Genomic DNA, 25,383 nt, shown 5'->3' with positions numbered 1-25,383 from the left:
ACATCTTTCCCTGCTTGTCAACTCATCACAAAGTGGACAAAAAAAATCCTCAGCGGCAAAATACAAAAGTTAACATGTAAAACCATCAATTTACTTTGATGATCATAATAATATCTCAATTGCTATCCGCGTTGTATACGTTTACAAGCTTGTGTACATATCCAGTCACAATGGGTTGGATGTACATGCAGTGAAGTCCTGGTACATCACAGTGACTTGTCACAGCAGGTTCAGACAAAGCTTGAGCGGCAGTCAAGACGACCTGGGATAATAACCAGGATAAGCCTGCAGAGAGCTACAGGAGATTTAAAAGGTAACTAAGGTATGAGCACTGGTTAGCTCTTGCAATTAAAAGTCATTCACTTGAAGCGCAACAAGCCCAGACCGAACAACAAGCTCCTGACAAATGAATACTGTCTAAACATGAAAAAGGGTTCACAATGGTCCACCATGATCTGCTAACACTTTTACAAAGAAGGAAAAAAAACAAACAACCTAGGCATGAAAAGAAAAAAGGGGAAAAAAAGGATTACTATGTACTTTCCCTCCTTCTCACGCTAAATTACAAGCTATTTTTGGGAGCTGTAGAGGAAAAAAGAAAAAGCTTAATTCTTTGATTGCACCAACTGCAATATGACAGATCTCATTAGCAGGCATTTTGGGTTCCAAGCTAAATGTTTATCCATTGATATGCATCCGGCCTTGAAAAAACAGAAAGTCTCACAAACACATATGTATGTGCAAACGGTGCGGAATGTTATCAGGTTTATATTTAGATGAGAAAAATAGGCGGGTTATGGAGGCGGTTTGAAATATCACAGGTCACCCTCTCTCCTTGCATTCTATAATAAAACCCATTAGCCCAAAGAAACAGAAACACACACACTTCTCTCTATATTGCACATATATCACCGTATAACACAGTGATGATAGGGGAAGCCAAATGTTGATCTTTTCCAGGCCACCTCTGCCAAAGTCCAAACTCCACAGTATAATATATACAAAAAAAGCATTAAGCAAGATAAATAGCAGTAGGTACAAAGAAAGGGGGATAGAAAGAAGGCATGGAGTGTGAACCAGACAGAGCCGAAGGACCCAAAGAGAGAGAGCTGCTGAGTGAAAAGAAGGCGGAGAAAGACATGCTCATTTTTACCGTGCAGATTCTGTCACCAGTGAGCTTTAATATACCGTTTAATTGTCAGACAGCGCATCTGTGCAAACACCCACATCCTCTGCTGCCTGAGCCAGAAGTACACGCACAGGCACACATGTGGATTTTAACTGTGAGAGCAACAACGCATGCAAGCACAAGTTCAACAAAATATGTGCGTTTGCGTTTGTGCGTGCGCAGAAAGATGATTAATGGCCAGCAGAAAGACGCTGTTTGTTTAAGGGTTGTAGTGCGGGCAGCATGGTGAGGGCAGGGGGATTGTGGGAAAGTTTGAGGAAATGTACATTCGGAGCTATCGAGCTGAACAGGGCCACCATGAGCCAGATTCAAACTAATACAGAATTATAAGGGGAAAAGGAGACTGTTCATCTACAGGCTTATGTTTTCTTAAACATGAAGCACCAGGAGGAGGACGGGCCAAGGATTTGTGTCAGTCTGTGTGAGGCATGCGATCTGTAGGTGACAGATGGCACTCGTCACAGCTACAGTGGTCGCAAACCGTTTACCCAGGAGGCATTGCTCACAGTATTTGTTTTGATGAGGAGGAGCACCAAAAGGAGATCGCGTTACCACTCATTCATCGCCCTCGAGTGGGTCAGCCAAATCTTCCTCTGGCTTTCTCTCTCCTTCCAGATTGTCCTTCTCACACATGAAGTGCAATAAACAGTGACCCCCCCCCCCCTCTTCATTCACAAACACACTCTTGTGTTTCCACAAAGATAAACAGGCATATTTCTTTCCTTGTGCCTGTTCTTCTTAACTCTGTCTGATGCACATTTTTTTCTGTCACAAATCACGCAGGGTGTGTGGTCGCTTCCTGAGCAAAGAGAGCGTGTTGACAGATGTGGAGGCAGTAGTGTGAAGGAGGAATATAGAACAGGTTTGGTCCGAAGGGAGGGGGACCACATCGGCTCCATGAATGTCGATCGCAAGACGCACCGTATGAGCCAGGCTTCACACGGATAACAGCAGATAGAGGGTGTGAAAGATGTGGAACAAATTCTTAAACTTGAGAACGTCCCACCAGAGGCGACATCCACTGACACAATCATGTTCCAACCTTTAAGATCTCAGTAGTCATTACACAAGTACTCGGAGCTCAAGCATTGTACCACACCCATCTTTGAACTCGGCCTTCTTTTTGAACTCAACAACACACCTGTAAAGATTTGTGACCGCATCTTACACGGTTCTGTGTTGACTAAATCTGTCCACAGAAAGACAGACATATACACACCTGCCAAAGAAGCTACAACGGTGTCTCCAGGACCACATTTTTGACTTGATCTCTCTCTTGCTCTCCCTCTCCCTCTCACACACACACACACACACACAAGTTGAAAACAATACCAGCTACACTATAGCGGCTGATACAAATGGGAGCAAGAGGTCAACCTTGAGGGGAGATTTTGATAAGCAGCTCCTGCTTTCACTCAAGTGCAGGTTGGACTTTCAAACAGAATCACATGCGTAAAGAAGCGAAGCTGGCGAGAGTTATTTTAAGTGCACGATAGATAAGTGTTGAACTGAAGATGGTGTGCCTTTCATGTACATCGGTTACAACCATTGCTCTCTGAAGATGTCCTGATAAAAAACAAAAAAAACCCCCCAAAAAAATAACAGCCTGACTAACACCACATCAATACCCCCTTTTTTTTTTTTCCTCTTACGCATGTCCAAATTTAAATCTAGAAGTGCACAGTTATTAATAGGATCTTAATAAGAGTGTAAGCTACACCGAAGGAAAAAAGAAACAGTTTACTCAATCAGCCTCAAGCCAACGCTCTCAGCAGTCTTTTGTGTTTATACCGCAAGTCCCATCTTTAGACAGCACCTCAGAGCGATGACAAACATCATTCATCTTGGCCCATTTAAAGTCACTCAGCTGTACAACAGGATTATTTTCCCTTTTAAAAAGTTTCATTGAAAAGAATGAGAAAGTTTTTACTTTTCACATATACAGTAGGTCCAAAAAATAGTCAGGGCTTATGACAACAAAAAACTGTTTTCTAATGTGCTATTGAAGCCAGCTAGGCCTATGTTCAACAGAGAATTTACTTTGGTGGGGAAAAAAAAAAACACAACTGTAGGAAAACAAAATATCTATTCATCATCTGTTCAAGCCTTACAGTGTCTCCTACGGTATGTGTGAGACTACATAAACAGACAGAAAACTGTCAACAGTAATTGATAATCATATCAGACAGCAGACTGCTTGAAAAAAATTCCAAAACATGCTTAGAATAAGTGCATAGCACTAACGGTCTTGAATTTCACACTGTTGTGCCGAGTATATGGGTAACTGTTAGTCTAAAGCACCCTTATTGCCTTTAAGTTAAATATTCATCCCGTCCAATTTAATTTACTCAGCACCTAAGTGGCTTTTCACGCTGTCTGGGCTTTTTCCGGCACTTAGCGGTCTGGAAAACTCAAGGTGCCACTTTGGTAGGTGTGAAAGTGTAAAAGTTCACAAGCAGTGTATTCCCTCGAGTTTGGCACGATGCAAAAATGCAGAATGGTAAGTGTAAAGGTGTGCACTTTAAATTTCTAACCATGACCACACTGAAATCCATTCACACACGTCTCTAATTAGATCCCCCGATAGCCATAAAGGGATCACGCTGATAATGCTGGAAGCTAATACTATTACACTATAAGCTCAGAGTCTGAGACGCCCACCAACTGTGCAATGTTTTCTATGAGGCTAGAAAATGATTAACGTCAGAGCAGACGTGTCTCCGTTTAAGTTTAACGCGAGCTCTGGGCCAACAAACCGACACTCGCACACAAACCCATAAACAAAGACAGATAGGAAAAAAAAAAAAAAAAAAAAAAAAGAAGCTGCGATTTTCAAGGAGATCGTGTAAGCCTAAAGGACACATGACAGCAATCAAGTCATTTAGGTAAGGCAGTCACACATGAAAGTTGAATGCAAAGAACACATTCGAGAAGTAAAAATAAAAAATCTAATCTAAAGACAAGGACTGTCTCAGTTCTCACACTAAACAGCAACCGGATCACGAACAGACTGAACACATTTGATCCGTACACACTGCTGGCATTTAGCTAAAAATAGATTGGTCAAGGGGTGTCACAACACAATATGAGAATCTTTATAGAAATGACAGAAAGAAGACCGACAGAAGTGATAGTTCAGCACTTCTCTCTTTTCATCCATTTCTCCAAAGGGGACATCAGAGACTTTAATTACCTGCACCTGTGAACACACAAAGAGCCCCACCCACCAATCTGGCTGAGGACCACACCCTGGTTCTCACGGTAACCTGCTTAAGACCCCACCGCACAACATCCTCCCTCGGGTACACACACACAGAAAGCCCCAGTACTGTACAAAGTGTACACAGATGTGATCGAAGGAGGTTAGGAGGAGGAAGGGGAGGGTCTACTTACATCCAGAGAGTCCTCGTTGACAATGATGAGGGACATGCCGTGTGTCACCAAGCGGCAGGAGTAACCTGAGATGCAAATGAGTGGAGGGTAGAGGAAAAGGGATAGGAAAGAGATTAGATTTACTGAAAACACTAAACACAGGTGAAGAACTTGTCTCAGGTATGGCTGAATTGACTAAAAATACTGATTCTCACACGAATCTACTCTACTTTTTCAAAGGTCTTTCAGCTGAGCAGAATCATGATGTTGGTTATTCAGGATACATTTTCCCCTGTACAAAAGGTGTGTGGAAAAATGAAGGGGCACGTCTACAGTACAATTCTGGGGATGTCCCAGCTCTTAAATTAGGAGCGACAAGTGTCAGCTCAGATGTTATTTTCGGGTCCTGGTTTTCTTGGACAACTGCCATCAACTTCCTTCATGGCTGCCAAGAAACCCAACACACTCGTGTCACTGCATTCCCCTGCAGCATGTTTACACTGACCACTGGCACATTTAAATTAAAGAAAAGGGGGCATGTCAGGAATTTTGCAGCCCACACAATGGTAGCCATTATTCAAGCAATCATTTCATGAACCGCAAAGTACATACAGTTTTTCTTTCACATTAGGCTACATTTTCCCCATAGTTGCATTCAGGTTCCTCTTTACCAATGTTGATGGCAGTCTCTTGTTTGTCTCCAGTGAGGACCCAGATCTTGATGTCGGCCCTCATCAGGGTGGCAATGGTTTCTGGTACGCCAGCCTGAAGACGGTCCTCTATGGCTGTGGCACCCAGCAGCATTAGGTTCTGTTTGTGGAGCAGCAGAGCATGACAGAGGAAGAAAAGTCAAAGATAATTTGATGAAAGCAAAACATAATGGCATAAAAATGTTAATGATGTTAAAATAAATCATGTTTAGCCATCAAATTCTACAAGACTGTTTATGTGAAGGGCTCTCCTGAAAACATCATACACATCTAATTTGAGGATGAGAGCGATGCCAGCGGGTTCAGCTCAGTTGGCCAATCAGCTCATTTTGGACCTCAGGGCAAACTCTTTTTCTACAGTGGAAAAAAGTAGCCCATTACCAAGCTCGCTTTAATTTGTTCAGTGTTTAAATGTATATGTGCCCTCATTAGACGCACTTGAACACACACACACACAAAAACAGACACATGGACACACAAGTTAACACAACTGTGTTGTTGACTCCAGTTTTAATAGGCTTTTGGCAGGCCGGTGCAGGTAATTACCCATGTGGTCTCCCAGTCGGAGCGAGCAGCCTCCGCCTCCTGCTTCCTCTCTCTCTCTCCCCCCCAGGTCTCCCCTTACAAACTTTTTCGCACCTCAAATCTCTCAAAAATCTTTGATTTCCACACCTATTAGTTCAGCTCTTTACCAAATATCCATCCTACTGTTTACTTCAGAGTCAATGCTACCTTTACGACCTACACAGACTCCACGTCTGCAAAGCTCTACCTTTCAGCAAAGGCCAAGATACGATAAACTAAATAAAAAGAAAATGTGGGGGGAAAAAAGAGGAAAGATTAACACACCTCGTCTCACTGAACTGCAATCCAAGGATGTGATAAGCAATAAAGAGGAAAATGGCTGGGATTCATTGAAGCCACTCTGCCACCTACTGGCAGGCAAACAGTGTGTTTTTTTTGTTCTCATGTGTCTCAATATTTTTGCTTAATTTAATGTCAAATTGAATTAATCAAAAATAAACCCCCCTACGTAAGACATTTCACATCACCATGATAAATTGATGTTTTTACCTTTTCTAGAAGTTCATAACACTCCTCCAGTTTCTGAGCGCGGTCTTTAAGTACAGTGCTGACACGATTGTATTCCTTTAGCCACTCCTTATAGGCATCTTCTTCCAAATCCACATACGCAAAACACAGTGTCCTCAAGCCTGAATGAGTAGGAGGAGGATGATAAATACTATGACTGTCATGGAGCACGTATAGTGGCAGTTTAATACTTTTACATTGGACAGCTGAGAAACAGAAACAAGGGAGAAAATCCATGAAAGGTGGTTCTGGTGTGAATTAAATCTCAAATTAAATGTGGAACCAAGTGGTGTTGAGTCTTTGGATAGCATAAAGTTTTGTGTTAAAACATGTTAGAATATCTTTTGGACAAAATATGAAATCCTGAGTCTATTGGCTAAAGGTCATACATGCACCTTTTTTTTCCCCCTTTTCCCATTGTGCATATTCAATGATATTATTCAAGTTCAGGTGAAGTCTTGAGTCAACATTGTTGAATAAAAAGACATTTTAAAATGTGCTCATTAATAATTTGCATAGATAGAAAAATTAAAACATAAGTAGCATCAAATAAAGTGAGAGAATAGATAATACAGTAAGTCAATGAAAGTGGATTCATATGGAGATCTTTTTCTAACCTTCAGTCGCAAACTGTTCCAAATGAGCAATAGATACTTCTTTGTACTGAGATGCTTCAGTCAGCCGTTCAAAAATAACATTATCCTGAAAAAGAGAAGAATTTAGGCATGAAATGAAAAACCGTTTTGCCAAGAGTTGGAATAATACTGACAATGAGATAAACATACAGCTCCTTTGCAGTACAGCCGCAGCGTCCCACTGGGTGTCCTGACCACCACAGACATGCGTTTGCGGTTACTGTGAGAGAAGCATCGAGTCTAGCTTTAATATCCAGCCTTATAATCAAGAGTCATTTAATGACGAGATGACATTTTAGGGAGACTCGCCTGGAAAACTCCAACACATTCAGTAGTTCGTAGCTCATCTCTTTTCCTCTCTGAAAGACAGAAAAACAGTCGGCTTCTGCCAAAAAAAAAAGCAGCTGTGAATCCAGAGACACACGCAGACACCGGACACACTTACAGCTTCAATGATGACGGAATGAGGGGTCCGGGCAGAGAAGACGAAGCCAAGCCCTTTGGCACCTTTGACCAGTGCTCCTTCATCTGGTGAGGAGGCTTGATAGATTATCTGGTTTTCCTCCCTTTCTGGTACTACCGTGTGGCACACAGCCATCATTGTCAGGAACTCGCAGATCTGCGGTGATGTAGGCTGAATGCACACATACAACAAAGGCAGAAAAAGTTTTTTTTTTCATCTTGGGCAGTTAGCTCCAAACAAAGAAATCAAAGAAAGGCCTCTGGGACACCTACGTGGTTCTTCTCAATGTTTTGAATGAGAGTTGGATCATCAAACTCTGTAGAGTTATTGCTGTTGGACGGCAGATTGCTGGGAAAAAGAAAAAAAAGAAAAGAAAAAAAAGCAATATGTGAAGATTTTATTCATTTATTATGTTGGTTGAAAAAAAACAAAATGCTCTACTCAAAACACACACAGACAGAGCGCAAGTTTAAAGAATGTGCAAAGCCAAAAAGAGGGGTGTGGGGAAAGTACATTAGGAGGGGAAAAGACAGAAAAGAAGAGTGGAGCATCACTAACCTGAAGTCCTCCATTGAACGATCACAGTCAAGATCAGGGAAGTGGCTGCAGTTGTGAAATGCAAAGTGCAAAAGAATCAGTTCGGATTAGTTAATGACTTGATTAGTTCCTGTGATCAAGCATGCGAGACTGCCCTCATCAGAGAAGTAACTCATTCTAAGTTAGGTTAGTCTGAAACATGAATTAAGAGAGTGAAGCAGCAAAGGTGTGTTTAGGTGCGGTAGGAGCAGATGTGTCTTAATAGGACGCTTACAAATTCAAGAGATGAGATTTAATGGGAATAAAAGATGACTGACCCGTAGGTGATTCCTGCAATGGTGCACTTCTTAAAGTGCATGACGTTACAGGTCAGAGTTCCTGTCTTGTCGGAAAACAGATATTTCACCTAGAAAGGACAGAGATGACTGGTAATGAAAACAAGCAGCATCTTTTTATTACAACTGTATTAATAGACTGTGTATAGAGGTTATTTTTGGTCCTCCTACTTCCCGCTCTGTCGCTACCGATTATGACGAGCGTGAACTGACCTGGCCCAGTTCTTCATTAAGATTGGATGTCCGAGCCATAGCTGGTGTGTCTGTTTCCGAGTAGTACATCTCCATATCCTGAGAACAAAAAGGAGCAAAATCATTGCCCTCGTAGAGACCTTCTAGTTTCAAAATGACGATGCATTATCAAATATAGATAAAGAGTCATACCCAATTGATAAAGAGGGCCTGTGTGAACTTAACCACCTCCAGAGTGACCAGCAGGCTGATGGGGATCAGGTTGTTGTAGAGGATAATGAATGTCAGCAGGTTGTATGCAAAGTTTGTGGAGATGTCGCCTGATGTCACACACAAAATTCCATAACTTACAAACCAATAATAACTTTCCTCTGATTTCTCATAACCTTAGGAAGACTGAGTTTTTTTTTTTTTTTGTATTTGCTCTCACCAGCACGGGACAGGTACCAACAGGCATCCTCTGTGTGTTCCTTGTTCCAGATGGCTGCGCCCACAGAGCTGATCAGTGCCATGACCAGCAGGATGCCAAACAGGACCAGGATCTGCATGTTGGTCACCCGCTCCACATTAGAGCGCTTCAGCGGTGCCTTGGTGGAGTTCTAAGAGGCGGACAGGTCAAGGAATAATAAGTGAGAAACACCAGCTGCTTTGCTATGTTGTCTTTGGAGAGAAAAACTCAAGCTATGGAACCTTCTAAATCCCTCTGTTTAACTAAGTCGATCAGTCATGTAAAACTACATATTTTATCAAAATAAAAAGCAAAAATAATGTGTGAGCAATTAAAACAGAGAGATTGAAGACATGGCATTGCTCATTTTGGATGCACTCCCAGTTATGAATGACTACTAGAGCACAGTTAGTTAAAACTTGTCTCATGAGCATAGAGTAGACAGAAAAAATGTTTTTGTTCCACAAAAAGATTCAACTTTAAACACCTTTACTTTTGAGAGATTTGAAGATTTCCCTGTTTTGTACAAAGCTTACTGACTTCAGAAAAAAAGGATGGATTTACCTGCATTAGTTTAGAGTCATGACCAGTGTAGACAGCAATTCCTACAACCCACTGAGTGTTTCTGAGCTGAGCGCCACGCAGCAATACCTGGTCTGGGCCCAAGGGAGCTGGACTGTGAAAAAAAGATGAGAACAATTCTTGTTACCGAATGTAGATTCTTTCTAAGTTCCATTTACATACCACTCTTGCATTTCAGAAAACAAACAAACAATTTGATCGTGCATTTATGTGTGCGTTTGCGTCTTACTTCTGGTTCTCCAGCCGCAGTGTGCCAGTGAAATCATACAGGTGTCTGTTGGGGCCTTCACATTCCAAACGACCAGACAGCCCCGTCAAATCCTCGAGGTTCTGAAGCCCAGCTGTGAGTGAAAGGCCCTGGAAAATCAACCGTAACACCTAAAGTCAAGGTAGGTTCTTTTTCAGTGAGAACTTTTACCCGGTTCAACACAGAGAAGCAATAACCAGACCTGTCTAATCTTCAGGTTGGTTTCTCCATCCAGGTTAGAGGTCTCAATGTAGCACATGGCCTGTGGTTCACTGTGAAGAAGAAGGTAAAAGGTGCATCAAAACATTGTAGAGTTTAAAATCCATAATTTGATGGGAAACATAAGGATCATCAACAGGGGCGTTAGTTTCATTAGTTCACGTTATTATTAAACATTTGCTTGCTGTACATGATTTCAGTCTTTAAAACAGAGCTTTAGTTAATTTAAAGACAATACTTACTTACCAGTAATAAAAGAAAGAATAAAAACATATACATTCAAATCTAAAGAATTTGCATTGATAGCAATAATTAGTAGGAGCCGTAGAAGGTAGGGCAAGGCAAAATTATTAGGACACAGACTGTATTAACATGGAACTGAATATACATGCTCTCACACACACACACACACACACACACACACACACACACACACACACACACACACACACACACAACAGAGTCTGACCTGGAGGACACTATAACCATGTCAGCTGGAAGGTGCTGGCCATTGGTCACCTTCACTATGTCTCCTACTGCCACCTTGTGGCCAGGATACAGCAGTGCAGTAGCAAAACGGAAGAAAACAGGAGGGGTACAGAGGAGGGGGGTTGAGAGGGGGTGTTACGGTGGAGGGGGGGCAGAGAATTGGAGAGGCAGGAGAGGAAACAACAGGCAGGTTAATCAGTGACCGAAAAGAATGCAGTCAACACAGAGAGAGACTTGAGGTAACATGACAGTGAGCACAGCAGTGCAGTTGCTTGAACTATTCTGACTCGGCTGCAACATAGACCGACCAGAGTAACATACAGATTACAAGGATAAGAGAGAAAAACAGACAAAAGAATAAAAGTTTAGGAAAAACTAGTCTTTAAGAGACGTTCACAGTTCAACTCAGATAAAGGAGACACAATTTCAAATGAATAATTTTCTAAATTGTAATAATGTTTTGTGAAATAAAAAGTCCTTGTGAAGCCCCAAAAAAAGGAAATATGTGATCGCTTAATAAAACTGGGATCTGAGAAAGCATGTGGAAGACACAGTCAATGTGCCACATCAAGCGTGTGCAAAACTCTTCGGCATGTTTTCCAGGCTTTCCGTTCTCCTTCGAGCAGCCAGAAAATTGTTATCCCAGCACACAGGGGGCACATAATGTACGCCACAGTCCTGGGTGATGTTAACCGCAGCATTATCGATTTCTCAACACAGCATTTCCAGGCAAAGCACCACTCTACAGATGCTATACCCTGTGACTAACAATCTTTGTGCCTTTTACAGATTTAAAAAGAACTCCTGTTCACAGAAAATGATCCCTAAACTAACAGTGATTTTATAAGTGCAAAAAAATACCAAACTTGCAGCTGAAGTTTAGGAAGAAAACCGAGCGTTACGTGGAAACTACACACCTCGACTTCTCTTAGAAAAAAAATAAACGTTAATGAGCTGAAATGACAACTGGGACAAACTCCCTTACTTGTCCTGACACTAAGCAACTGTGGAGAGCTTAATGCCTGCTGATCATGCTTGTCACCCACATAACAAGAACTCAAATTTGATTTGATTCAACCCAGTGGAGCAAGCTGCACACAGCTGGGCTCATTTAATGAGTACATTCAATAAGAAATCCAAATCCGACGGAAAAGAACATACTGAAACGCCGCGCTGCACTGGAGTATACCTTGCACTCTCACCGCGTAATATTCTTCCTTATATCATTATCTGAAGGTTCTGACTTGAATTTTGTTTCCGTTGAACATTTATTTACCATTCTTTGTAAAACACGAGGTAATGTGCCTTTAGGCTGGAACTAGTACACTCCAAGCAGTATTTCGTGTCACTTACACCAAGAAGATATGATCAAGTGAGTCGTATAACTGGAAGAGAAATCACATGAGTGATAGGTGAGAGAGCACCAAAGCTGAAGTATGTGATGATAGTGATACCTGTTTCCAGATTATCGTCTGCCAAGCTCCGCTCCGCAGCACTGAGAGACAAGGACAACACAGCCATCAGTCAGCCTATAGAGCAGGTCTCATACAGTATTCATGGCCACTAAACTTTTGTGTAGCGCTGAGTGGTCTGCGCTATAATGACTGTCAGACAACAGCCATTCATTCAGCCATGAAAGGAAAACAAAACCCAAGCAAATAGACACAAGCACACTCATGGAAAACTGAACGGACAGTTGATGCAGGTTAACGAGCGCGCTCACTATACCTGTTGTCTTCTTCTTGTTTACTGTGTTGTCCGCTTTGTGCCTTTTCTGTAAAGAGACGGATAAGGAGCCATCAACTTTTAACATATCCATATGACGAAGTCTCCAACTTTAGAGATTTAAAAACGATAAAGGGGCCTGATAAAAAACAACGTCTGACCATGTTGCTGCTGTGGTACTCACATAGTCTTCTATGATCTCTTTAATTCCAGCCACAGTGAGGATGAATATAAGCGGGACCAGTGTGGTGTAGCGACCAGTGGGCGATACATCAGGAATTTGCTATTAAGAGACCAAACAGTAAATACTCAGAAATGATAGTCTTAAGAGGCTAACAGCATTTATAATGAGCCATCTCATGAATGACAGAGGCGGGAGAGCGGTTTGGCTACTTTTTTGGTTTCTGAAAAACTTGATATGATCTGAACGCCTTTATGATCCAAAGTACATCTCTGAAAAATCTATAATGCATATTTCAAGAAATGCCAAGCCCGTCCAAAGCTGCATCGTTTATAGGCTGCCCAGAACACAGAAACAAACTGAAACATGAGACGCAGCCCACTGTGCCAACAGTGTTGGCAGCTGTTGCTGTGCGTGGGGGTTTACCTGCATGAGTGCGATGAACAGGAAGAAGGCATTGGCTGCCCGTCTGATCTGCTCATAAAGGAACCGGGGTAGAAAGGTGAGAACCCCATACTTGGTGGTACTGCAACAAAAGAGAGTTTCCATTCGTGTTATTTTCAGGTAGACGGAGGAGGAGAAAGGTGCTGCATTAGCAAAACGTCGAAAATGTATGCATAAATTGTGCAACAATGATCTTTTAACTGAAAACGATCAAAGATAATTACTTTAAAGGCTGAATATCAAAGAACCCCCTTTGGGCACTTAAACCTATTAAAATCACTCAATTTTGCACAGAGAGGACAGGCAGGGCCATTATAGGCTGGACACATATCACATCTATAAATAGATCAAGACATTTTATCCAAGACACTAAATTTAGACCCAAAAACCCTAGAAAATAGGTGTAAGAAACCTTGGCAACCTCAACCCGTGTGTCAGTCAACTGTATTGATTTAGAAAGCTGTATTGATTGGCCTCGATATAGCCAGCATCTACTGTAAGAGCTTTTAGCAAAAGCTAAAAATAAAGTAAACCTTCAAGTCAAGGCCTACTTGCTCTTTTTCTTGTGTGGCTTTAATGAAGAGTAAGAGCTTCTGAAATGACTTTTCCCCTAATGGACAGAGCATGTTTGTGTGCAGGATAGAGTGCATGAAACAAATGGCAAAAAAACGTTCCCCCCCCCCCCTCCATCTGCCGTACTCGGACACAAAATACTGGAAGAAAGGACATTACATGAAAAAACAGTGGAGCAATAGCTGTTAGTCTGTCGCACAGGCTCATAGTATCCCGACCCTTGTGCCACAGATACCTCAGAGTTAGTGACACTACACCTATGATCCAGGAGATAAAGGTGCCTCAATCTAATCAAAGACGAGTGATACCAGACTCCACAAACAGCGACACAAACATGCTTCGGAGAAATAGTCCAAAACATCTGGCTGTGCTATTTTTCATCATATAGGCGTCCAACTTGTTGTGAGAACAGCTGTTAGCTGTAGGGGTGATGCTCTCCTGCAGCTGTGTGGCTTTGTGCTGTTTTTATAAAAAACAATGTTCCTCATACATTATAGGGCTAAAAGAAAATGGGGCCAAAGTCTGGAACGACATAGGATACAGACAGGCAGTGTCTTTTTCTCACTATGGTGAGCTGGTCACACCTGATCTTAAACTCACGCTGTATAAAAACCTGTACCAACATAAAGATGTGAGGGTGAAAGATCTGGGAAATGAGGAGGAGGTACGTTGAATGTACAGATAAAAGCTACAAGGCTTTAATCCAGGAACAAAAATCAATAAGGCTACCGACAAGACAAACTAAATTGTTACAGGAACACAGGGACATCAAAGGCCTTTCCCTTTGGAGCAAGAGTGTTCCTGACTCTCCAATCATATGTGCTCCAATCATATGAGCTGGGGAGTACCCGCCCTAATCTCATTTGTTAGGTTGGAACAGGCTCTTCTTAAAGTGAAATCCAATCTCCCAACAACAATAATGGCAAGATCACTGCATGTCAGTAAGCAACAACAAGCCTTCCACTCACAGAACCTGTGCACCGTTTTCCCTACGGCGGCAAACAGAGTTGGTACAAACAAAAAAAACAATACCAAGAGACAAAGACACGACACAAATTACATCGGCATCTGACTGAAACAAACTCTAATACCATTTGACTGACTTGCTATTTATTACCACAGTTGAGCTCATAACATATGCCGATGACAGCTGGGATGTTTATAAAAAGAGACACAGCAGCACTAGCTGCCCCTTCGTGACAAATAATTATGTACCGTCTAAAAGTTCACTCAGATGTTGAGTGCTAGACCACGAGGAGCACCAAGAGACGACAGGACACATATGAGAGAAAAAAATAGGTACAAAAGATATGCACCGTAGTCCAAAGCTGTGCAGACTACAGAAGGTTACAGCTAAAGGAATCACACCTACAGCTCTTCACTGAGCACTTAGGAGTCAGAGTAGTAGACAGCTTTTATCTTCAGTGAAATTGAGGGACAGCCCGAACAATTTCTCAAACAAAACACAGAACAAACCTTTGACCAAATGAGCCCAGCTAAAGTGCTTTCTGTAATTTATGGAAACACGTGTAAGTGTAGTTACTTTCATTTCAAAGTAAATATTCATGAGGACGTATCGATTAAGCAACACCGTCATGTTATGTTGTTAAGCCAAGCACTTTAGCAGGGCAGTGACATATGTTAGCCTCACCCTTTGGGACGGCTGCAAACCTGAAAGTAATAATCTCATAGGTGAGTCATTACACTGCCTTCCACTAAGAGATAAGATTCCACTAAAAAAATGTTTTTCCTCCCCCGTGAAGTGGTTGTGGCAGAGACAAAAGTAAGGGTAAGGGAGAGGAAAAAAAGAGAGAAACAAGACTAAATCTCAGGGGTGCAAAGTCTACCTTTACACACACATCGAATGCACACACAAGGTAAAGCATACAAACAGGCTGTCAGAGATCGTCCTTCAACCCGACAATGTGGATCTAAAACCCTCTGAGCAAACACCCACTGTTGGATCGTCCTTTGGTAAGGAGCAAAGTACCGACAAACTGACCATGCACTATGACTGAAAAATTATGCAAACAAAACAAAAGAGAAGGTTTTAAAGTAGGTGTTAGTTAAGATGGGTCAAAAATCTTTGAATGAGGGGCGGTCGGTGGTGTAGTGGGTTAAGCAGCCGCCCCATGTACAGAGGCTACAGTCCTCGCTGTAGCTGTCCCCGGTTCGAGTCCCGCACCGGACGGCCCTTTGCTGCATGTCTTCCCCCTCTCTCTGCCCCCTGCTTCCTGTCTCTCTCCAACTGTCTATCCATTAAAGGCATAAAAAGCCCCAAAAAATCTTTGAATGGACACAAAATACTCCCAAAGTGGGGGGAAAAAAAGCCCAGTTTCTTTGATAATAAACCTGGTGAGTTTAAACTGTTCTTAATGTGCTTCCTGTTTACAAATCAGAAAAATTACGGGCTGCTGTTAATTTCGATCAACACTGGCCTCTTCTTAACTGACAGCTTTGCTTTAAGTCAATATAGTACATATATAGAGGGCGGTTAGGGGCAGCATGCATTACTGCAAAACAATAAGAAGCCCAGGGGTGATACCTACCTGACATGGTTGTCGCAGAACTTGGTGCTCTGTGGCCGGTTGAGCAGCACCGTCCGCGCCGTTGCATCTACAGGTTCCGCCTGGGAAGTGGTCCCGGACATCTCATCATCTGCCTTGCGGTAGCCGGCGGACGAGCAAGAAGGTCCTGCACCGTTGGATTGATGGGAGAGAGGCGAGGCTGAGTGAGTGCGAGTGGGAGACAGAGACGGAGACAGACAGACAGGGAGGGTGGGTGGGAGAGACACATAGACGGGAGACGTGGTTTACAGTTCAGAGCCAGAGGCGACCAATTACTACAAGAGGCTGGTTTATGCTGATGAACGCTGAAGCCGGTGGGGTCGATTCAGTGACGTTTCCCATATAAACACCTCCCTTGGCTTGCATGTACCGTCAATGCACACACGCGCGTTTCGCGACGCCCACGGGACCCCCCGCGTATAATGGATGTGCTGAGGGATGCACAATGGCGAACAAACACGCCAGGTTAGTCCGTTTCTAGCAGCACGCCAGCATATTCAGATGGTGACCTTGCACAGATGTAGACATGTAGACACGGGCACGAGTTATCCAGAAAAGTGGCGGAAGAGGATACAACACGCTTCATCTCCTGCAGACTCGCGGCCACCCAGCCCGCCTGCTTTGTCATCCGCAAGCGTCGTGATCTGCGCTCGTTCACCCCCGCACGAGATTCAGGAGCTCGCTATTTTTTCATCGAGTGCACCCAATACCGCAGAGTAAGTACAGTTCCGAGGGGACATTGGAAGATTGGAAGAAAGGCAAACAGGGCTGGGCGCCACAGTTTACTCAGCTGGTATAACATCGGCGACCCGAGGCGAGGACTGATGCAGCAGCACGCCCGTGCCTCGTCTCTCGGCTTTGCTTAATAGGACGCTACCGGTCCCGCTGAACCAAAGTGTCTAGCCCGGCTCCGAGACCGTGTCTTCCGGCCACCTGCCTCCTCCTCGGGGAAGCCTTTATCCGGCGTGTTTATAGGCGATCTCCTCCCTCCGATGTGATGTCGAGCTGCTTCACCGTTAAGAGCTCAGACAAGGAGGGGAAGCCATATGGAGCTCGCTCGGTGCTGCGAAGGGGCAAAGTCGGGGCTTCGCTTTTAAAGGGCCAGAAGCCTTATATCGCCTTAGGGTCTTTTGGTCAGGCACAGATGGTTCAAATGACATCCACGACTCAGGAGCCATCCGTCAGGAGATCACTTCATGTCGCCTTCTCTCTACTGTGATGTCTCTGCGAAAGCACCGCTCACTACAGGTCTCTGCTCTTCACATCTTTGTCATTATAATGTACAGAACTGCGTGGGGCATTTTGAATCTACTGCAAAACACATTATTATTCGGCATGCTTTTTAACTTTTTTTTTTGTTTTGGTAATCCCCAGATCATATCCTTGCAAGCCTTTTTGTAGTGATCAGTCGTAAATATGCTGCGAGATCAATTTCTCCACGAAGCAGCTCCCCTAAGAGTTGTGATGGGATCATGTTTGGGATTATGATATCGTTTTCGGGATCAGTGCATTGCGTTTCCGTCTATGGACAGGTCTTTAAGTGAAAACAACAACAGACTAATTGCATGAATAATTCAAAAAAAGAATAAGCACTGGCAGCGTTCCGCAGATTGAATTTCCTCCGTCCTGAAACCCAATTTCTGCAGCACTACAATGTTACTCTAGACGAGTTATTCTCCTCCCTCATCAATAACCAAAATCTGGTAACGTCATTATATTCCACTCAAGCTCGGTATTCTAGAATAGATGAGAAATTGTAAGAGCGCACATAAGTAAACTGGTCAGACTTATCTGAAGGATGATCAGACGATCATACGTCTTAGCACATCAGACAGACACTTTTCCGTGGACAGAGGCCCTGTGTCAAGTACTTTTGCCTTTATTAGAGGTATAGCAGTTAATATGGCTCTGAGGATACAAATCCTCTCCATTTTCTACCTCTGCCAAAGAAACCTGTTTGACATTCTAAGAGCTCAAGCCTTCTAACCTCAGTGAAGTGGTATTCAGCGCCAGCCCACAAGCTCTGCACAAGGCACAGAGCAAAAGTCAAAGTCTATCCAAGCAATGTGATAATAAACAGCCCGTCTCATATCTCCACATCTCAGACCACACTTTTGCTGTACTTCAGGCGTGATCTTTGAGTCAAAATCCCAGCTCACCAACCTCTGCAAAAGACACTTGGGTCAACAAAGAAAACAAATGTGTGAGGAGATTCTAAGTGAAGATACATGATTAAAGCTTGGGAAGAGCAATGAATATTAATCATGATGTCATCGATTCTCTTTTAAAAGATTGCTCTGTGTTTAAAAAAAAATCTCTGTCTTGTTTTACATTTCTGTGCCGGTGGAAATGTTTACAGATTACACTTTTATTCCTGCCTCCCCCCATCTTTTTAACCCCAGCTGACTCCACCTTTCCAAAAAGATCAATGACGCCTTGCTCTGCAATACACTTCAGCCATAAATTCATGTCTGAGTCGATCAATGCCTCAGTTACTCATCTCTGATGGAGTAGAGGCCCAACTTCCTCCGTAACTCATTACCATTGCGCCTTTGATGAGTCAGCAACCAACCCCAGCAAAGCACAACCAGGTCAATTACACATGAAGGCACCCCAGATAGCCAGACAGTTTCTCTGGGCTGAAAACCTGCAGCCAGGACAGGTAAGACTAGACTGATCCCCCTTCAACACTCTGATCTCATACCCTTCACAAAGTTCTACCAGCTACCCATTCGGTTGCAGAGTATTTAACTTTATGCGTTTCCTTTCTTGAGAACAATCCAACAGATAAGTGAATTCTAACATTATACAATAATGCTAAAAAGTACAACCACTTTTTCCTTCTTCTTATGTCATCAGAAGTCCTTTAGACCAAACATATTGGACACAGCTGGCACATGAAATAACTTGTTTCTAGGGGCAGAACGAGGGCAATACACCCCGAAAACGCAGATAGTTAAGTCTGACGTGTTACGTGAAGAATGTCAAAGCTTCACAAAATTCCAATATACAGTAATAACTTGTATTTTGAGCTGGTGCCAACATTTCACTGTTAAAGCCGCGTAGGCTGCTGAATAATGGATAGACATAGGCTGCATAATTAATCTACATTTTCCAGTATGGCAGAGCATATTTCACCACACACTCTACCTCAGTGCTTTCACTCAAGACCGCAACTACCAAATGGCCTCACTCTATGCTGTATTTGATAATTGCACAAATGTAGCTTCAGATATGCTTGGAAATTAAATCCTATCATGCAGCCCAGCGATGAAATGAGCCAGAAAGGCAATGGCTATTAATCATAACGACAGCTGTAGTAGGATTTCTACAATTATCCTCAGATGCTAAAGGACTCATACCCCACACGCCACAAAAGGGACAGATACTCAGACTGATTTCATGCTGTTATTATCTGAGAAATTGTCAAATTAATTCAGATGCAAAATCCACTTGGATGTGCGTCGCAAATCCGAGTATTTATCCCAGTGTGTTCGGTGGGAGTCTCGAAAACATGGCAGCAAAGTTTTTGCAGTCACTGTCAGTTAACAGCAAATGTTTAAATCCATTCTCAAAGCCCTGCTGAAGTCTTCTGGAGCTAAACACTAAACCACAGCCTCCCACTAGGGCTGTCACAATTATTACGCAATTATCTGCATGCAGCGATTTCAGATGAGAGATATCAATTTGTGCAAATAAAAACATTTTCATTCACCTGTATAAAAACAATTACACTTCCTCAAAGGTTACGTTTTCTATTTCTGATGCCTCGTCATTTTTTTCTCAGTTTGCATCCTTTTTTTAATAATATGATTTATTGACACACAGAGTGTTTCTCATGTTGGTTTCAGCCACAAAAAATAAATAAATAAATAAATAAAAGTATAGCCCTATAACTTAGAGGAGGTGATTTGTTGGAGTTTCACCAAATGGGCGGCAACAAAAAGGACCAGTACAACTATCTCAAAAGTAATAGCGGCATAAAATGAAGAGAAAAGACATTCATTCATTGCAATTATTGAGGGAAAATTGTCCAAAATCTAATGGTTGTGACAGCCCCACTACTCCATCCATCCATCATCTTCCGCTTCTCCGGGGGTCGGGTCGCGGGGGCAGCAGCTTAAGCAGAGAAACCCAGACGTCCCTGTCCCCGGCCACTTCCTCCAGCTCTTCTGGGGGGACCCCGAGGCGTTCCCAGGCCAGCCGAGAAACTAAGGCTACATTTACGCTGTCAGTTAAATGTTACCCAATTCCGATTTTTTGCTCTCATGTGACACAGATCGGATATGTTTTTTGACCATGTAAATAGGACAAGGACGCATGCATTCGGATATTTTGAGATCGGATACAGGCCTCCATCATATGTGGAAATTTATCAGATACGAATCGGATATGTGACAATGCGACCGCCGTGTACACAGGCAGATCGGATATTCTTACACCGACATGCATTTTCAGTGGAATCGCCCGACGAAATGTGGCGTCTTGGTAGGAGAAGAATGGGGACAAACTCTCGCACAGCATATCAAAAGTTTGTCAGCTCATTCTAAAATTGCTGACCCACTGCTCTTCATCAAAGCCCGCCACAACATTCTCCCACCAGTCCTGGGATCGGTCTCGCACCCAGACACTCCTCTGAACAGCTGAGGAGGCAATAATTGCAGCGTGTGCACAGGATGCAATAATGGCCCTTTTCCTCATTCCCGACCCGGAGAGGGCATTCCACCCTTTTCCGGCCGAGGACCATGGTCTCAGATTTGGAGGTGCTGATTCTCATCCCAGCCGCTTCACACTCGGCTGCGAACCGCTCCAGTGAGAGCTGAAGGTCACGGCCCGACGTCCCTACTACTCATCTATCTAAATTACATTTTAAAAAGGAAAAAACAAAAACAACTACTTTCTCCCCCACAAGCCTCTCTCTGTCCATCCCACAATAATGCTGTGAAGTCAGGAACACGTTACCAACAGAACGCCGTCTGCCCAAGCGAACCTTATGTCCCATGCTTGCCCTGGTCTCCTAGGTAACCAGCAGGCCCTATTTCCAGGTCCAGGTTAACCTGCTTGCTACCAGTTCCCATGGGTCTATTTGCCACCTTAGCAAAGTAGGAAGTAAGGCATGAAAGCCTCTTAGAGGCAAAGTGAGCAAGCATGGTAATCCCTTCTGTGTGTGCTCTGCAACTTCACCTGCTACTAATCCATAACCTGTTAATCCTGCAGGTGCCACACACACACCAACTCAAATGTGTCTGTATGAACGCAAATACAGACACTGACAGACAGAAGACACAGCTTTTAATGCCAGAAAACAAGAAAGACCCAACATGCAGCTTCACCCCTGTGCTTCTCTACATCCAGCTCACTCATACATGCATGCAGCAGTGTTCATGTACATGCTCTGTACACGCATGCCATGTAGATACATGCACGTGTGTTGTGTCCTACAGCATGCGTGGGTTCACAACGAAGGCTTTGCTTACATCTAACCGTCTTCACCAGCATTAGTGGTTACTACCATCTACGAGCACATGCAGTGAGAGGGTGAAGTCCTCTTCAGCATTCATCACTCCAGGCCCCAAGGAGCTACAGAGTCCACAGCGGTATATCTTAGCCTTTTTCAGTTGGAATCCAGAGACACAAACTAACTCCACATTGTAGCTCTTGAGGGCCGGAGGTTGGGAGATGCCTGTTCTTAGCCGTTGCGCATGTCACATGCACCTTGGGACTCCGGACACAAATGGGGCATCATCCAGTCTCATTTGAGCAAACTCACTTTTGTCAAACCTGTCTGTGAGGCGGGCGCGCATGGTAGAGCTGGCACCCTGGCCTGGGTCCTGCAGTTCAGAAGCCTCCTGTCTAATGGCAGTCAAAACTAATTGCTCTGTGGGTGCCAAAAATAAGGCCGCAGGCGGGAGAAAACAACACACACAGGACAGCAAATCAATATACACATACTGTACCACACACAGCGCTTCTACGAGACAAAAACTGTAATGTAAATGTGTCCGCATGTGCCTTTAACTGGAAGCATTTACAGAGAAATTTAGATTCATGCCCGCATATAAAAGATGTAGGCCTGCAGAGCTGCCCAAATGCACTTTACCAAAACCTTGTCTGGCCAGGAGTGCCACCTTGTGGAGAGATTATGTAAACACCACGTTTCTATACATTTGTTCGGCTTCTTCCTATCTCCCAAATGGCATCTTCAGTAGCTTGGCAGCTATGACAACCAGTTATTATCTTCCCAAAACATACGAATTGTTGACAGCTGAGTGAGCTGGATGACTAGCAAAAAAAAAGTTTGAAGGCGGGTCCTTACTGTTAAAAACGAACTTTGTGGACTGTCAAAGACAGCCTGTGAACACGAGACATATACATTACAGGTTGTTAAGCTTATCTTGTTACATAATGCTAATATATCATCAAACGTATTGTGTACTTTCTGAACCAGTGTTGCTTTATGGGGTTTATAAGTACTCCTCTAAAAGGTGCTCATACAAGTGTGTGTCACACACAGTTAATAATCCTCAGAAAAACAAACAAATCAACTTCAGTGTTCGACCTTTACTTGTGAACATATGTAAATAAACGTGACACATTGGTGGCTGCAGACGTCACCATGACCTGGGATGTGGAAGCTCGCTAATTGGAGCAAAGAACCAAAGAGGTCAGGCTCCAAGAGATTACAATAAAGGCAACATAAAGAACCCAAGAGGGAATGCATGCATGCACCAACACTAGAGTACGTTTCCATTCCCATGTATATTTTCAATACGAATGCAGTTAAAACTGTGAGGCAACTTTTAAAGCACTGAAAACAATTAACAAGTACATTTTTTACATATTTTTTTAAAATCACTACCATCAATGAAATCCCACATTAATTGTTCTGATATAAACAAGAAGAAAACAAACCCCTTGTAAGAGCAGCGATACTCAATGTGATGCCATTTGACTTTCCATTTAAAAGTAAAAATAAAAATATAGTAAACTGGTAGATGCAGGAGTTCAATACTCTTTACTATAATACTGCCAAAGGGCGAAACATGACATTTCTCCTGATCAAAATGTGCCGCCGCCTCAGTGTCAAAAGTTCAAGTGCTGTATTTGTTTATTTATTTATTAATTTCTAACAACAAATAAATATCTGGCCTCTGGCCTGAAGCCTGCATGGCCCAGTTGGCGCTCATTTCTACTCACAATTTGCCCTGCTTTCTATTTCTGGAAACTACAAGAGTCATGCAGCCACACACACACAAAACAGCAGAGCAGCCTGACAGTATGTGCCAGTCACTACTAAAAGCCACTGGATGAGACAAACACATGCTCCTGTCCTCCAGAACAATCCAATTAAATGTCTGTTTGCAACGTGTGAAATCGTGTATTGCAGTCTCGTGTTTCTACGTTCCCCATCTTCTCTTAAATTTCTATTAAGATGATATTTTCCACTAATAATAACACAAATTCGTGAACCTTGTCAGAGGGGAAATGTGTAAAATCAGGGGCCCTTCCAAATGTAATATCCAGCACTTTTTCCAACATGAAAAACATGTTTAAAACGCTCTGATATGCAGACGCGCACCTTGTCAACAGGCAAGGCAGGCAACTGCTTGGAGCCCCGAGCCACTAGGGGGCCCCCCGAGAGCTGAGGTGCATTCAATCAAAAGCCCCTTTCACACTGAGACCCGCTACCTTAGCGGGTTCAAATTGCACCATCGACCCGCGTCGAGCAATGTGAACGCTTGGCGTGTTAGGTTACCCGTGTTGCCTGAAGCCGAGTTCAGGGGGCGTTGCCTAGTGGCAGAGCGTCACACGAAACAAATGCTGGGCGTGTACAATGACGTAGGCACAAGCCATGCGTCGGAGGTAGGGTTAAATACAGAGTGGCTTCCTCCCCAGATGGCGTGGCACATGTCAAAATATGGCCAGTGCAATCGCCCTCTGCCACTCCAGCCGTTGTGGTCATTAACAGCATGGAACTTTTTCCTCATGGCTTTTAGTTTGTTGGTCACCTGCGTCTTGCTGCGTGGGAAACCGCGCTCTCCCATCTTTCTCGCCAGCCCTTCCAGCAGAGGTCCATCCTTCACCGTACCCGACATGTGGCGGTAAATAACGTCCTCTGCTCGGAGGCTGAGGAGCTCGCGGACCTCCTTGTCTCCCCAGTTGGCCATCTTCAAAAATGTCTTGAACTTGATGTAAAACAGAGTGAAACTTGTCCTCACCTGTCGCTGTTGTTCTGAATCAGCTGTCCATTCTGTCTTTTAAACTCCTCACGTCACGCCACGCCCACGTCCGACCCGCGTCGATTGCGTTCACACCAAACTCGGCTCGGCAAAAAGACTAGGGTCCGACGCGGGTCGAAAGGCGAGTCGAGTTGACACGGCAGCCCGGGTCGTCAGTGTGAAAGGAACAGCGGATACGCTAAATTCGCGGATTAAACGCGGGTTATTCCTCAGTGTGAAAGGGGCTAATGATTGTCTAGTTACTTTATAAACTGTGGCGAACGTTCGTGGTGAATATGTTTTCTTTGAACAGTTAAATTTAAATGATTTAGTCAAAGATTGTCTAGTTAACATGCCATTCTATAATTCCATAATTGCATTGTTGACTTCGTCAAACTCACGTCAAGTTCCACTGTAGGCTATGTTCGCCGGAAATTCAAGGCTAGTGGAAAATAAAAACCATACTTATGAAATCTATATCATGAACAGCTTTACTTGTCACAAAGAATCTTTAAATGAACACAATTATTATTGGATGGCCAGCTACACTTATATCACGATTCTAAGGTGCCGATTCGATTTTTATCGCGATTCTACAAGTATTGCGATTCGATATAATCAGTAATTGCAATTTTCTTCCTCCTTAAAAAACAAACAAGTTAAATCATACAGTTCTAGAATGAATGTCGTTGCCATAAACAATGCACATCAGTCTGTGTCAGACAGTCCAGCAGCTGACATTTATTTCAACTGAGACAAAAAGAGGCATTTTTTAAGTTTACAGTTACAAAATGAATTGAAATGTCCACACAGCACAAATGTGGGCTAATTTTAACATAACTTAATGTGATGAATTGATGAAGTTTTTCTGGACACGGATATGACGTGATATAATCGATTCAGGGGAGAAAAATCGATTTTTAAAATCATCCCATAAAAAAAATAAAATAAATCGCGATATGTACGTGAATCGATTTTTTCCGCCCACCCCTATTCTTTACGTGTATATCTTAAAAATAACAATGTTTTTCATGTTTGGAACATGTTTGGAATAAAAAGAGGTTTTATTTCATACATTTTTCGTTGGTGTCAGATGTTTTGGTGACAAACACTGGTCGGTAGGGCCCCCTAGGATTTTTTTTGCTTGGGGCCCCCACAGACTCT

General features: G+C 43.1%; 1 protein-coding gene across 1 annotated transcript in view; it reads right to left on the bottom strand.

Annotated features, from left to right (window-relative positions):
* The window catches only part of atp8a2 (ATPase phospholipid transporting 8A2), a 43,856-nt gene that overhangs the window by 17,440 nt on the left and 1,033 nt on the right, over nt 1-25,383 (bottom strand). The window contains 23 exon segments of the mRNA XM_075453097.1: nt 4,583-4,647; nt 5,233-5,371; nt 6,346-6,485; nt 6,981-7,065; nt 7,149-7,218; nt 7,308-7,357; nt 7,444-7,632; nt 7,734-7,809; nt 8,020-8,064; nt 8,316-8,404; nt 8,547-8,624; nt 8,718-8,845; nt 8,956-9,124; nt 9,538-9,649; nt 9,785-9,912; nt 10,005-10,074; nt 10,491-10,564; nt 11,965-12,005; nt 12,239-12,284; nt 12,420-12,518; nt 12,843-12,942; nt 15,983-16,160; nt 21,771-21,878. Coding sequence (XP_075309212.1) covers nt 4,583-4,647; nt 5,233-5,371; nt 6,346-6,485; nt 6,981-7,065; nt 7,149-7,218; nt 7,308-7,357; nt 7,444-7,632; nt 7,734-7,809; nt 8,020-8,064; nt 8,316-8,404; nt 8,547-8,624; nt 8,718-8,845; nt 8,956-9,124; nt 9,538-9,649; nt 9,785-9,912; nt 10,005-10,074; nt 10,491-10,564; nt 11,965-12,005; nt 12,239-12,284; nt 12,420-12,518; nt 12,843-12,942; nt 15,983-16,160; nt 21,771-21,878 — 2,279 coding nt within the window.

The sequence above is a fragment of the Odontesthes bonariensis genome, chromosome 20 (assembly GCF_027942865.1).
Source record: "Odontesthes bonariensis isolate fOdoBon6 chromosome 20, fOdoBon6.hap1, whole genome shotgun sequence".
NCBI lineage: Eukaryota > Metazoa > Chordata > Actinopteri > Atheriniformes > Atherinopsidae > Odontesthes > Odontesthes bonariensis.
The sequence above is the reverse complement of the archived record's forward strand: the minus strand, read 5'-3'. Positions and strand labels throughout refer to the sequence as shown.